At 43.2% G+C, this 13867-nt stretch overlaps 1 protein-coding gene across 17 annotated transcripts in view; it reads right to left on the bottom strand.

The window, feature by feature from the left end:
• SLC6A6 (solute carrier family 6 member 6) overlaps positions 1–13867 on the bottom strand; it is a 100201-nt gene that overhangs the window by 41586 nt on the left and 44748 nt on the right. For 6 of the 17 annotated variants that reach the window (XM_065642402.1, XM_065642390.1, XM_065642389.1 and 3 more), the window contains exons 2-4: positions 10395–10430; positions 7826–7891; positions 3332–3388 (exon numbers count right to left, since the gene is read on the bottom strand). The exons of 2 other annotated variants lie outside the window; for them this stretch is intronic. In XM_065642402.1, the coding sequence (XP_065498474.1) occupies positions 3332–3388; positions 7826–7880 (112 nt within the window). In that variant the 5' untranslated portion in view covers positions 7881–7891; positions 10395–10430. Of the gene's footprint in view, positions 1–3331; positions 3389–7825; positions 7892–10394; positions 10431–13750; positions 13773–13867 lie in introns of those variants that run through there. 9 more of the 17 variants (XM_065642404.1, XM_065642397.1, XM_065642395.1 and 6 more) reach the window with 5 other exon arrangements.

Raw genomic sequence — 13867 nt, forward strand, 5'->3', positions numbered from 1 at the left:
GAGCCACTCACCAGGCTCCTGGAGGGCATTTCAGAAGGAATAACGCTATGTCCTACAGGCCTCTCAATGGGCATTGCTTGATCAAAAGTCATAGAATTTTTAATCACTACCCATCTGTTTTGAAGGTCTGAATTGGAAGTAAAAACTTTGGTACCAACCATTAAACCAACACGCTTTGATACATCGCATGATTCAGGCCGATTCCCAGTCAGTTCGCTTTCACCACAGACCTCTGACATCAGCTCTCATATACGGAGAGCTGCGCTCATTTTTATGTCAAGAGATATGAAAACCGAATAGCACCAGAACAAATACTTTGCTTCTCCAAGGAAACTAAGGTGTAAACCGCTTCTGCATACCGCGCTCTGCAAAGTGCAGAGCACACACCAAGCACAAACAAAACCCTGATCCCACACACTGCTCAGACAAAAGCCCCACTGAATTCACCCCGGAGTCGCTGCCTTCAAAGGGAATTTCCTAAGAGCAAGGCTCACTACAATAAAAGAAACAAGTATCTGCAGTCCTACCTTTACACCAGTGTCAATCACGCAGGCTACAGGCACTTGCTGTTCTGTTGGCTTTTGCAGGTAAGCATCCCCAAATATAGCACGACAATCTATGAACAGCCTGAGTATTTTTCTCCATCTCTTATCTTTTCAAACAAACACCAGCTGATGGTTTTCATTGCAGGTTGCTTTTACAGTCCTAGCTTGACTACCGTAAACTTAAGCTACTCCTGTTGACCGGTTCAGAGACGTAGTTCATAAAGCTGAACAGGTGATGACAAATTATTTCTTAGTGAAATTTCATTTAAACGAACATGCTCACACTAGATACCAATGTGGCACATTAACCTTTAATATTTAAAGCTGTTTTCATCATGACCACAATAGTTTTTCATGATTTAGGGGTTTTTGTGTGTGTGTGTGTGTGTGTGTGTGCAAAAGCTTATTACAGACAGGTGGGAAACTGTTTGCAGTTCCACCATAAATGATGAGCTCATGACAAACAGCTGAAATAGCCATAAAAATACTCCATATGTAAACTAATGGTAGAAAGCAAGAGAACTTCCTTTCGTTTACTTCTCTGGATTTTTGTACGCAGGTGACACGAGCTACATGAACTTCAGATAGTTTTGCAGCAGCAGAAACCCAGGTGATTCAAAGTCAGACATATCACTCTAAATTCATCATGTGCATATTATCCTGTCTGCTAAATTTGTGTACTGCAGAAACAGTGAGCAGAAGGGACCTTCAACCCTCTTAAGCAACAGCATCTTCTGCTACCATATTCCCTGAAAGAGCAACCCCCTCCATCATCAAGATCCGTATGAGGAAAGAGAATTAAGGTGGTTACAGAAGAGGGAGGGCAGCAATCACTAGAAAAAGTATACGAAAGCAAATCTGTCCTGTTAAAGATGGATTTTAGAATTCTACGTTGTGTAACAACAGACAAAGAAGGGGTTTGGTTGCTCATATTTAGTCTTTCTTCAATCCACTATGGTAGCCCCATTTGTAAAATTTACTTTTGACAGAGGCTGATGGGAAATAAGGTGTTTGCATTAGCAATATACTTCTTGCTGATAACGGAGAGATACGGAGAAAAATCACCTTATCTTGGCGGACTTGAAAGAGCAACCCTATAAAATTATTCCCATATTTCTTTTTCCTATCAACTGGGAGTGGTATTTTTTGGTGTGTTGGTTTTTTTGTTTGTTTTCTCCTCTCTTCTCTATAATAGCTAGATCATTGCTGAAAATTCCCTAGGCTGACACGGTGAGCCCGAGTGTCGTTTTGCTTTCTTTCGGCGCAATCAAAGTCATGCTCATGTGACAAAGGGCATTTTTCGACTAGCACATGGGCCAGCCCATAGAAAACGTGTGACCCTGCGGAGCTCGCAGCCGCCCCTCTGTGCACCCGAAGCTCTTTGGCGGGTGGCTGCGGGGCTGGGGAGGCGCCGAGCTGAGCAGATGCTCTGAGCGGCATTAACTCCCTCACGTGGTTACAGCCACATGAGGAAACCAGCACGTCGCGGCTGCGCGGGGGCACTCGGTGACTCGCTAAATCCTAAATACCCCAAAGCTCTCTTCAAGGCTGCTAGAGAATGGGATTTGTGACTGAAGGGGGAAAAAAGTGATCTTTATTTTTTAAATATTTATGGTCCTGATATAATTATGCATCAAGCCCTTTAACTGATAAGAGATCTCAAGTGAAATCCCGGTAAAAATTCCAACTAATTTCAGAGACACTCAAATTTCATCTACTAATCTCATCTGAGTTTACCACTTATATCTTTATTTTGATCCCAAGTGAGTAAAACCACTGTAACTTCATCGACCTTCAGGAGGTCACTCCCGTTCTATGCTGGTGGGAATGAGAGTGACTCCAACGAGCAGTGGGGAGTCAATGACACCCACGGCATCACGGCTGAATCAGGACAGGAACTGGGCGTTAAACCAATCCATAACATAATTTAGGTTAGAAGGGACTTCCGGAGGTCACGTAGCCCAGCCTCTTGCTCAAAGAAGGGCCAGCATCAAAATCAGACCGGGTTGCTGATGGCCTTATCTGGTCAAGCCCTGAGAATCTCCAAGAGTGTCGACCGTACAATCTCTGTGCAACCTGTCCCACTGCTTCAGTCCTTTCAGGGTGAATATTTTTTCCTCATAACCAATCTGAATTTCCCTACCAGATAAAGACAGAAGATGAGGAAGAAAAGGGAGGAAAGGATTAACACAAAATGACAAGACAATAGCAAATGGAAGGCTCAGTCTTCATATTCTGGTACTGCATGCATAGCACACAAGCAGTTGGAAAGGAAAAGATACAGAGGGTGTGCGCGGTGAGTGAAAAATGGGTAAACTCCAGGTTAAGTACAAAATAAGCAACAATCCCTGGTGGCAGCATATCAGACAATACTCATTTTACTGTGAGAGTAAAAACATATTCCTCCAAGAAAACCAAACAAAAATCCCTGCTGAATGTCACAATGCATGCCAAGCAATTATTGCTTTCCACAATGGGTCCTGTGACTCACGGTGCCACAATAAATGGGCATATGGTGCTCATTCAGGGTATAACTCACACATTTGCAATAGCTCTGAAGAGCTAATAGTTACTTGGACTGTAGATAATTTGAGAGGCTTTTAATTTCCCCACGGCAATGCAATGAATGTCATGCTTATTACTAGATTATTATTTAAAAAAAAATAAAATAATGTTTTTAGTGGCACACGAGTTGTCATTAACACCTGAAATCTCAGGTATGCTAGGGAAATCAATTCAGACAACCTCTGGCATGCGAAAGCACATAAATAATTGGCAAATACTACCTGTGGTCTTCTGGGTCCAGATTCGCCTGATGCCAAGAGCAATCAACTCCTTTTTGGCTGCAAAGGATAGGAGGGCACTCAATACCTTGCACAAGGCACTCGGTACCTGGCAAAAATCAAGCTTTCCATGTGCCAGCACCTCATGAAAAAGCAAACCCTGAAGCGCGTATGACAGAAATGCTTTTCTTCCCTAACAAGGGAAGGCGAACTCCTAGAAGAGACACAGAGCCAGCTCTCCCTAAGATGCCGAATACTCGCCCAGCCTGGAAAAGGTGCACGTCCTATGGCTACCCCACTTAAAAAAAAGAGCTCTAACTCTTTATCGAAGGAGAGCAAAAAAAATTTACCAAAGCATCTGTCTTTGAGTGAGTCTGCTCAAGAGCAGGAATAGACTGGAAATCCAGGTTTTATCATTAATAAGGCATCAGAGGTGCTTAAAAGCAGGGATTGTGCAGCAGCAAACTGTGTGATTACAAGAAAAACATTCTCCCGTAATCAAGATCCCTGAAATGAGCCTGGGCTACACCGTGACTTGTGAGTACCACCAAGAGAATATGGCTTCAGGGTACTAATGGAGCTTTCCATCACACTGAGATGATTTAATAGGGGGAAAAAGCCCTATATAGGCAAGGTCTACCTAACACTGGTATACATTTGACACAAGTTCACTGAAGCCAGTGCTATTATTACCAGAACTGGATCAGTAAGACAAGTGGACCACGGGGATTTTGCCAACGGAGGGACTCGGAGGTACAGCAGAAGTGCCTCAGGTTTCAAGGTCAGCAGGACCGATTCCTGTAAAAGGGGCTCTGGCTGTTTACACAATGAAAAAGCAATAGAAATGTTACTGGAATCGACAAAGCTACACTGGCGTAAATCAGTTGAGAATTAGACCCTGAATTTGTATATATTTGCAGCTAATTTTGCAAGTATTAAACAACACTAATGTCTCAAAACGTGACTTGGAAGGAAAAACACAAACATCGCAGCCTACAGCTCTGTTGCTCCCCAGTCCCCGAGGAGGCAATTATTCCCTCGGTCGTGTTCTGTATGGGCCAAATACAATGACTGGCAATATAAATATTTTGTTCCTGAGTTTTTGCTTTATAAAATGTACATTTGGACTGTGTGGCCTCAGGTGTTTTCTGCAGTGCTTAACACAACAGGTTCCAAATGGTGATCGGGGAATACGGCCATGAACGGCAATAGTGAATAACAACCCGCTCTGCCTGTTTCCTCACCTTGAATCTCCTGAACTGTTTAATTGTGTGGAAGACAGTTGAAATTGTGCCTGAACCAAGACTGCCAGGGTGACCTGTGCTCTTTCATTTGCTATTCTGTAGATTCTTTGCTAATGCTCACAAAATATTCTCCATCTCCCCAGAAATATCTTTGATTTATTAACATGTCTGTTGCATCTCGCTTGCCTACCTTCCTCTAGGAATGTACTCGAGAGAGTGCAAAAGCACATCAAAATTAAGTAAAGCTCAGACCTTTTTCCAATCAAAAATCATATTCATGTGTGCAGAAATGTCAAAGTCTTCATTTTGCCCAAGGAAATAAAACCAGTATTAAGGTAATAACCACCTTCTTCTCAATGCAAAGATTCTCCCTCAGAGAAGGAAACGCTGCCTTTGTCCAGATCCCATATGCTCATTCTCTTTTTGGTTAATTCATAACAGTGTTAGCTAGATTTTCATTATAGGGTATTATTTGTAGCTGCTGTTTTCATGAAGCAGCTGTAATAAACAAGTGAGATTTATGTTCCTTTTTAAATTGCTTGAAATAATTAGCGTTGTTAAATTTAGACTGAAAGAAACCTACTTATTTCTCCATTTTTTTCTTAACAAATACAGAAGCTATAAAACGATTTACCACCACCAGTCAGGCTTGCGCCACCATAGTATACTATCCAAAATGTGTTTTAGATGAGGAAATAATCTAAGTTCTCCGAACACCCTTTAAAAGTAAATGATGGTTGTGCTGAATTGTTTTAACAACTACACTTTGTGTTATTCTTGTCCAATATAAACTCAGGCAGGACTTATTTTTAGTCATATTCTGTTCTATTACAGGTGCAAACGGGTACCCTGGATCTGGATCACACTGGTGAGCTCAGTGGAAAGTAGGAACAAAACTGAGAGCCAGACCCAAATCAGAATTTTGCAGCTGACCCCCTAGTTCGACAATTTATACTGCGTCCAATTGCTATAAAAGCCCTGACCCATGTCAGCCACTCAAATACCAAATTCAGAGCTTGTGGTTTGCCCCCATGTCTGCATCATTTACTTTTTCCACCCATTCCCCCTCAACCACAGCTTGCTGTATTGACAGTCCGGATACTAATTTAAAATGAGTAAACACGATGCCCTCCCCAACCCAATTTGGCCATTTCACAGCTACTGCTGCATTTCAGAGCCTGACCCAACAAACGTGCTTCACAACAGCACCGAACAAACACCCCCTAAAAAGCTTTTCACTCATAGGTTGGGTTTTTTTAGTTTGTTTGGCCAGTTTTGTGATTCATCAGCCTCACAGGATTTTTCTTGGTGCAGGTACCACCATCCCAGCAGCTCAGGTTTCCTCAGTGCAGTAGGAAAGATGAAACACAAGGGGCCAGGACAGAACTCAACCTTAACGGCTCTACAAGAGGGGACTGATGTTGAGCAGATGTTCAGCTGACTGCAGCCCCAGAAGAGGTGAGGAAAAGATGATCTGCTGTGGGAAGGACCACACTGTGCCATGCACAGAAGGGATGCAGCAACAATACACTAGCTGTGTAATGAGAAAAGGTACAAAATGAAGACAAAGAGAAGGCTAAACCTGTCGGTTTTTACATTATGAACTTTTATAACTAGAGGAGGGAAAAGTTAGGGGAGGTATGCAAACTGGAATGATGGAGCTGGGAAAGGAGTCTGGAGTCATGTACAGAAGACAGTTGTGTGAGGTATCAAAATATAAAATTGTAAGTACTTCTTTGCTCTGTATATGATAAAACAGTAACAACTTATACGTAAATGATAAAATCCCAGGGCATTAAAATACATAGGCATACTGTCTTAAATAATTCCTGGGTAAAATAAGCAAGTGGCATGCAAGAAGATGGGGATTTAGTGCTAGGAAGCATTAATATAAAGCCCTGCATCTCAGGAGAGCAGTGGCATTGCCTGAGGCACAGCTAGCTGCAAAGCTGCGAATACAAGAAAAACTTAAAGGTGATTGCAGGTAAGATTAGCCAAGTAATACAGTTCCTCTGTGTGATGCTACTGAGTGATGCAGGAGAAGGGTCAAAAGCTACGCTATTTCTGAATGTGTACATATGAAGGGATGATACGGAAATCTAAAGCATAATGCTATGTTAAAACAACCACAGTGGATATTGTATGAGCTGTTCAAGTCTCTACAAATTAGAAAAGAGATAGAAAAATTAAAGGAAGTACCAATAAGGACAATAAAAATGATCTAAGGAACAAATAAGAGAGCTAAATTAATATGGTCTATAAATGAGAAGACTCCTGGGCTGAGATCCAGCTACAAATGCCTTCGAGGTACTGTGTGCACAGGAAGGGAATTAATGTAGCTCAAAAGACAGTAGGACGAGAAGCGATTTCTTGAATTTAGGAATGGAAAAATTCAGGATGTATAATAAGAAAAAGTTATTTGAAGAGACACATCTGCTCAACCGGGCAGACTCCCAAGGTGGTAGCCAAGGCACACTTGGTATGTGTAACCAAGAACGGGGTGAATAAGGGGCTCCGGGAAGTGCTGCTGTCACAGCTTTCTACATTCCAAAGAGATCACCACAGACCAACTTACTGATTTTTTTGTCTCTTTCTTCATGGGTTGCCTGAAAGACTGCTCCTCTATTTAAAAAACAAAATGAAACCAACCCCCAAAAAACCAAACCAAACAAAAAGAAAACCCAAAACCCCCTCACCAAACAAACAAACAAACCAACCACCAAACCCACCCAAACCTATATATCCATGTAGAGACAACAGATCCACACCAGAGCACTCCGATGTGCAATGCAGGTACTGGCAAACCTCTCCAACTCTCTTCTGGCCACCCAGTGGTGTGTGCAACGTGAGTGCTGGGTGCCGGGCAGTGTCAGAAGGCCAAAACCTGCTGACCCAACCGGCAGATTATTCTGAGTATCTCAACACTGAGGTCAAAGGCTGAAGTGGGAACTACCTCTTGTGACAGTCATGGTCTTCCCCAGCCTTGCGTTAAGAGATCCTGCACGGAAGCTTGCAATGTCACTGCATAAATTATGTACTTTGATTTATGATTAGATGAAACCCAAGACTAGCAGTATTCAACAATCCTCAGGAGCTCTAAAATACAGTTGCATTAAGAAAAGAAAAATCCCCAAACATTTGCAACAGGCCTTACAATTTTCAATGACAAATGGGTATACACAAACGTGAGGAATATAAAACCCAAGTACCATTTCACCCCCCCTTAAACATATCCCATCCCAACTGCACTCACCAATCGGGACTTCTGTCCCCTCCTCAATGTAGATGGGCAGTGGTGATTCCTCCATAGGATGAGGCACTGATGGAAAGTAATGAATTGTGGTAGTATTTGTCGCAAAGTGACTACAATAAGATGGTCCCTTTCTTATCACTACGACTACATATGGCTGGTTACTGTCACTAAGAGTCCTTCCTCAAAGTGGTCACCTCCTGTCACGGCGGCTGGTTCAAGTCACAGTCCTGAGGGGTTAATCCCCACCAAGTATTCACCGCCACAGGAGTCAACCTCCTTTGAAGAGGGCCTGGGAGAGGTCCCTGTCCTGGATGCTTCACGATCCTGCCATTTCGCTATAGCCTCGCCATTCCCATCCCTGGAGATTAACTCTCTTTTGGAAACTCAGCCAGCTGAAGAAGCTAAGGGGACCGCCACAAATAGAGTTATCGAGTCAAAGTCGTAATATTTCACGCACAGAACCAGAAGGAAGAGGCTCTGATGCTCCAAGCTTGCTGTTAGCTGTTGAAAAGCCACAGCAGTTGATGGGAGGCTGCACCGCAAATGGCCTCTGGACCACAAACTTTTCATTACTCATTAATTTTAGAGTAAATGTACTGGACTTAGGAAGCTCCCGATTATTTGTGATACTGAAATCTCCAGACAAAACTCTTCAAGTCTGTGCTGCAAACTTATTCTGCAGTTTTCAGACACCATACGGTCACTGCTGTAGCATTTGTCTATTTGCATTCTGCTGTATTTGGGAGCTTTGGGAGTTTTGTTGTGCTATTTCCCATTTAAAATCTCTGGGAAGCATATGCTTCACAGGCTTTTCAAGCAGTTTAATTTCCTACGCTAGAATGAAATAATAATGGGCTACAAATGTTGAAAATGGTCATAATTAAAAGCCTTCTGGAATTTTTCCTTCTCCATTACCTTTAAAAAAATGATGATGTATCTTCTCAAAGATACAAATATTAAGCTAATGTCAGCTCAGACTCCAGCTGCAGGGAAGGACGGTTCTTTAATCCTTTGCGGGGTATTCTTCGCTTACTACTGACCTTTTTTTTTTTTTTTTTTCCGGAAAGCTTGTCTTATGCTATTCATAAAACCAGCCAAAGAACACTTGTGGTTTAAAGCTATTAAATAAAGCATCTTACAACGTCTCTGCTAGCAACACAACGAGAAGAAAGAGTGTTTTCAACAGATGCTTGACTAGCTATGGGCTCAGGAAAAACCCCACACTGACATCCCTGCCCATCCCCAAGCCCACTCCTGTCCTTGCGAGGAAGATGAAGCGAAGCACAGGGGAGAGGAAGAGCAGAACACGGTTGCCTACAGAACTACCGTACAAGCCACAGAAACCATGGTCTACCGGGGCGCCTTGCGCAAGCCGCTTTTATCTACAAGCTGAACTAACATTCCAGTTCAACAATAGCAAAGAAAAAAATAAAAGAAACAAACATGTGTTACCACACGGCGTTTTGCTACACATTAACCAGCAGCTGCTACGCAAGCATAATGAGAGTGCTGCAATTCTGAGATATAGGTTATTTAAAAAAAAAAAAAAAAAAAAAAAAAAGTTGACTTATGTGAGATGAGGCTGAGGTGAGCGCTCGTGGGCTGGCCATGCCACTGGACACTGGTCATGCTTGGAAGTTACGCAAAGCGGGCCCTGCATTGGGAACAACGCAGTCGTGTTCCTTGCTAAGCTAATTTTGCATTAAGGCAACGAGAGTCTTCATCTGTGCAGCCCCTGAAAACATTTCATCAGTTTTGTTTACTAGGAAGAAATCCCAAAGCAGAGCTTCCTGTGCTACTCGAGAGTTTTCAGATCTGAGGATCTGCAAGTAAACCAGGTCACTAGATAGTGTGGAAAAAACTGATGTATTTTTATGACATGCAGCTTTCTTGGTCCCATGAAGAACAAATATTGCACCGGGCTCACCCAGACCGAGCAGTCAGTCTGGAGCCAAATGCTTTCAGAAAACATTTGCACCAGTATTCACCAACGGCTGCTGGTGGTTACTCTCATTTTCATGGCTATTACCATAGGTTGTAGAAAAGGCCTGAAATACCTATAGGCTATTTGAGGCCAAATACACGTATACACACTCTCTCTTACCCACACATGCACACACTAGTAAACATGCACGCAAACAAACGGCTCTATAGGCGGTACTTGGATTTTGGAGGATCCAAGGCAGAGAAGCTGAGTCTTGTCACAGGGTTTGGGGTTCGGGGACTCTGGGGGGCTAAAACGAGCTCTCACTTATGGGTCTCCCCTGCTTTGGGCAAACCACTTTAATATCATCCCTGAGGATTTACACGCCAACTTTACGGGCATGCTGCTCAAACGTCTGCAAAGTGCTTTGCAATGGTTTCTAAATTCTGCAGGAATATGCACAGAAGAACTGAACTAGATTTAAGGTAACAGTTGCTGAGCATTATTACTGTATAGCTACAGCCTATTTTTACATGCGCTATACTTGGTTTCTATGAACAGATGGTAAATTTTTCAGTACTTGAATGTTTTAATGAGTTTTATAACCCTTTTGTAGTTTCATAAACAAGGATAAATAACACTTACATGAAGAAGAGGCTCTCCCGAATGGATTTTCTCTTCCTGTTTGGGAGGAAAAAAAAAAAAAAAAGAGAAAAAGAAAAGGCAAAAAAATATTTTAAAGGAAAAAATATGGGTCTAGCAAGATAAGTCAGACATGTTTCCATGTTATTATGCATAGTGTTTTCTGAATTTCATCAGTATTAACTTATATTTTGAAGAACATAAAGACACTGAACATATTACCAATGCCAAAACATCTGTTTCATTCTATGTAAAACACCACAGAAAATTTTACTATGTCCATCTCAAGAGCAAGGAAATTACACTGCAGCAGTGAAATAAAATGCAAACGCCACGTGATCCGAAGCAAAAAGGGAAGAGCTCTTAACTACATTTCAGCTTACTGATAACCCCGTGCCTCAACATACGAGTTTCTCTCCTACCTACGGGCAGTCTACCTACCCCAACACCCCAAAGCCGGGCACTCCTGCTGCCTTTTGGCACAGCATAATTAGGGTTTTTTTCCACACCAGCGCTCCAGCACTGACTGCGTTCAAGCCCAGGACAGGCAGCCACGACGTTCTTTGAGGCTGTGACCGTGCTGGGTGACAAGAACCGCAACAGGAAACCCAGTAACTGCTGCAATGCACGAGTCTTCCCGACAGCCCACGGGTCACAACAGCCCCTGCCCCTCGTCCAGCGCCCACGGGTAGGACGGGGATTTGATTCACGCTCTCCTTCCACCACCCCGGCTGGTGGGTTTGGTGGATGGATGCTCTTGCAGCAGGGTTGAGAGTCAGCACTGAGCGGCTTTTTGCTGGTGTAAATCTAAACATGTTGAGGATACAAAGAGAAAGGCTGATATAAACACAAAAGATGCTGTAGGATACCAGCCACTGGCTGCATGGTAGCCCTTCCAATGGCAGTTTTTCGGGGGAAAAAGGACAATGAAGAGTGGCAGTTTCACTTAATTTCCACCACATTCTACATCAATTTAGCTACCCTGTACGTAATTTAAAGAGTATTGCCTAGATTTACGTGCCTTGGGAAGATACTCAGCTAGCACGAATCAATTAAATCCGTGGCACTACAGCAGCTGAGGATTCAAGTGAATACACATGCATGGAAGAAATTCAACAAATATTCAATCACTGCATTTTCATCCTCATGCTTTTCTTCCAAATGCCAAGAACCCAATCCTGCAAGCAGCCCTCCCCCCGCAGTGGCATTAGAATAAACTTGAGGTCTGTGTACAGAAGCACTTAAAGAGGACTGGACTCGGGACTAATTTAAAAACCATAACTCTGATTCATTCTGGTCACATAAATTAAGTTAGTGATGAGAAGAAGTCGAAGGCACTAATCCTACTGGGTAATCTATTCAAAGCTGCACCTCTTAAATGATCTACAATTTATTAGTATGACCAATCAAATAAGCATTACTTGCAAAAGTCTTTAACTACCCTGGCTTTCTCATCCATTTTTATGTGTTGTAATATGGTTAAATTTAAAAGAAACAAATCAGCATAATCTTTTCAGAGTCATTTGCCCAGCATGATTAAAAGCCTGCACAGACTCCTCTGGAACTGAACTGGCAACATCGCTGTTGGGGCATTGCCGTGTTGCCCATTGGGACAAAACTATCAGACATTGGAAAACCCAGAAGGGGCAAAATTAAAATAATAGGGGGTTGCTGCCAAATCTTGAGGTGTGTTGATGAAAATCCTGGGAGCATCACTGTCCATGAAACACAGCAGCCTGCTGAAAGGTTTGTATCCCAGAGTCTCTTTGGAAACACCCAGCCCACAGAAGTTGGCTGGAAGCCACGGAGATGTAGCTCAGTCTTGGTTAGGCAGAATACCGATTTAAAAAAAAATAAAACCTCGTTGAAATAGATGCAATGAGTGTAAGACAAGATCCTCCCCGAGGCTTTACAAACAGAACTGTGCTCAGGCACAGGAGGTTTCCCAAGCACTGTGCAGCAAGAGTGAGCCAACCCAAAGTGTCCTCATGTTTTTCCATGACAATGTTGCGCCTCTTTTCATATGGCATTTCACACAGACCGAAGCCTCCTGCCACAGCCCAAACATTTCGCCACTGAGATTTAAGAAACCTCCAGGCAACCCACCCCAAAGCTACAAACCAGCAGCTATCAACAAAGAGTAGTGTGCCAAATTTTGCTCCTGGTTACAGCAAAGCCAAATAAAATAAAAATTGCTAGTGTTTAAATCATTTGAAGCATTCCAAATTTCTGTTGGATTCTAAACCAACATCCCTAAACAAACGAACAAAAACCCCCGGATTTTGATCTAGCACCCCTAAGCATGCAAGCACCTTCTCAGTACCTCCAAGTATCACAGTGCAATCTGCAACCTCCTGCTTCTCACAAAGTATGACAGAAAAGCACCCTAACGCCGCACTGTAAAAGCTGCGGGTTAATAAATTACAGCAAGAAACGGCCTTTCCTCCCTCTGCCCGCCCGCAGGCTGGGGGTCTGGGTGCCCCCGGGGAGGGAAGGGTGTCTGCGCCCTCCAGTGGGTGCAGCGCCAACGCACCCCAAACCGTGAGAGGTGGGGAGGGGAAGGAACAGAGGTGAGACACAGGAAAATAAAGAGAGAACAAAAAAATGCAAAGCAGAGGGGAGACAGCTGAAGAGGAAACACGAAGATGCTATCTCCGAAAGTGCCAAAAACGAAGTTTCCAGTGTCAGTCTAACCAGGGCAACGGAGACGTCCTCCGGCCACACTCCGGCTTCAGCCACCACTCACTCCAGGCAAGGACACCGTCACGCTGCCGGCTGCCTCGCACCTTCTGCTTCCAAAAAACCCACGAGCCTCCAGGGAAATCTTTCCATAGTACTCGCGCAAAGGTAGGCAATGCCAAAAAGCAGTCAGCTCGCCCAAATGCAGACCCAGAGGTAAACACCCGGCTGTCAAAAACCATCAGGGTTTTCAGCAAAGACTCTCCCTTCCAAATTCCACAGCAGCAGGTTTTAATGGGCTGATTTACCCTCAAACCAAAAGCCATAAAATCTAAACCGGTAGCAACTGACATCCGAGCTCTGAATTACACAGCCGATGACATGTCCCCCGATCAGGGCTGTCTCACTTTTTTGCGAGTCCAAAATTCAAAATATTTTGACAGGCAAGCAATTTTTAAAAAATGCGGTTACCAAAATAGTGCTATCAACATAACCAGCTCCTCTCGGCACATTTTCTTAATGCCTTTCCCAATACGGTTAAAAAAATGGGAACTGACCAAACCCCTCCATCTTTACACCTTGGCACAAATCGTGCTGGAATACATGGGGGTTTGTATTTCTTCGTGTTTATCTGAATCCTCTCCCACCACTACTTCATTGGTGCTTTCCTTTAAACGTACCTCTTACTAAAGAGAAGAAATCAGCTTTCACAATCTCTAAATACAAAGTTTTGCCATTCTCAGCGCTGCCTAAGGGAAACACAGCTTGTCTTCCATTTCATAAATAACACATACTCT

This window comes from Caloenas nicobarica, chromosome 11 (genome assembly GCF_036013445.1).
Source record: "Caloenas nicobarica isolate bCalNic1 chromosome 11, bCalNic1.hap1, whole genome shotgun sequence".
Taxonomy (NCBI): Eukaryota; Metazoa; Chordata; class Aves; order Columbiformes; family Columbidae; genus Caloenas; species Caloenas nicobarica.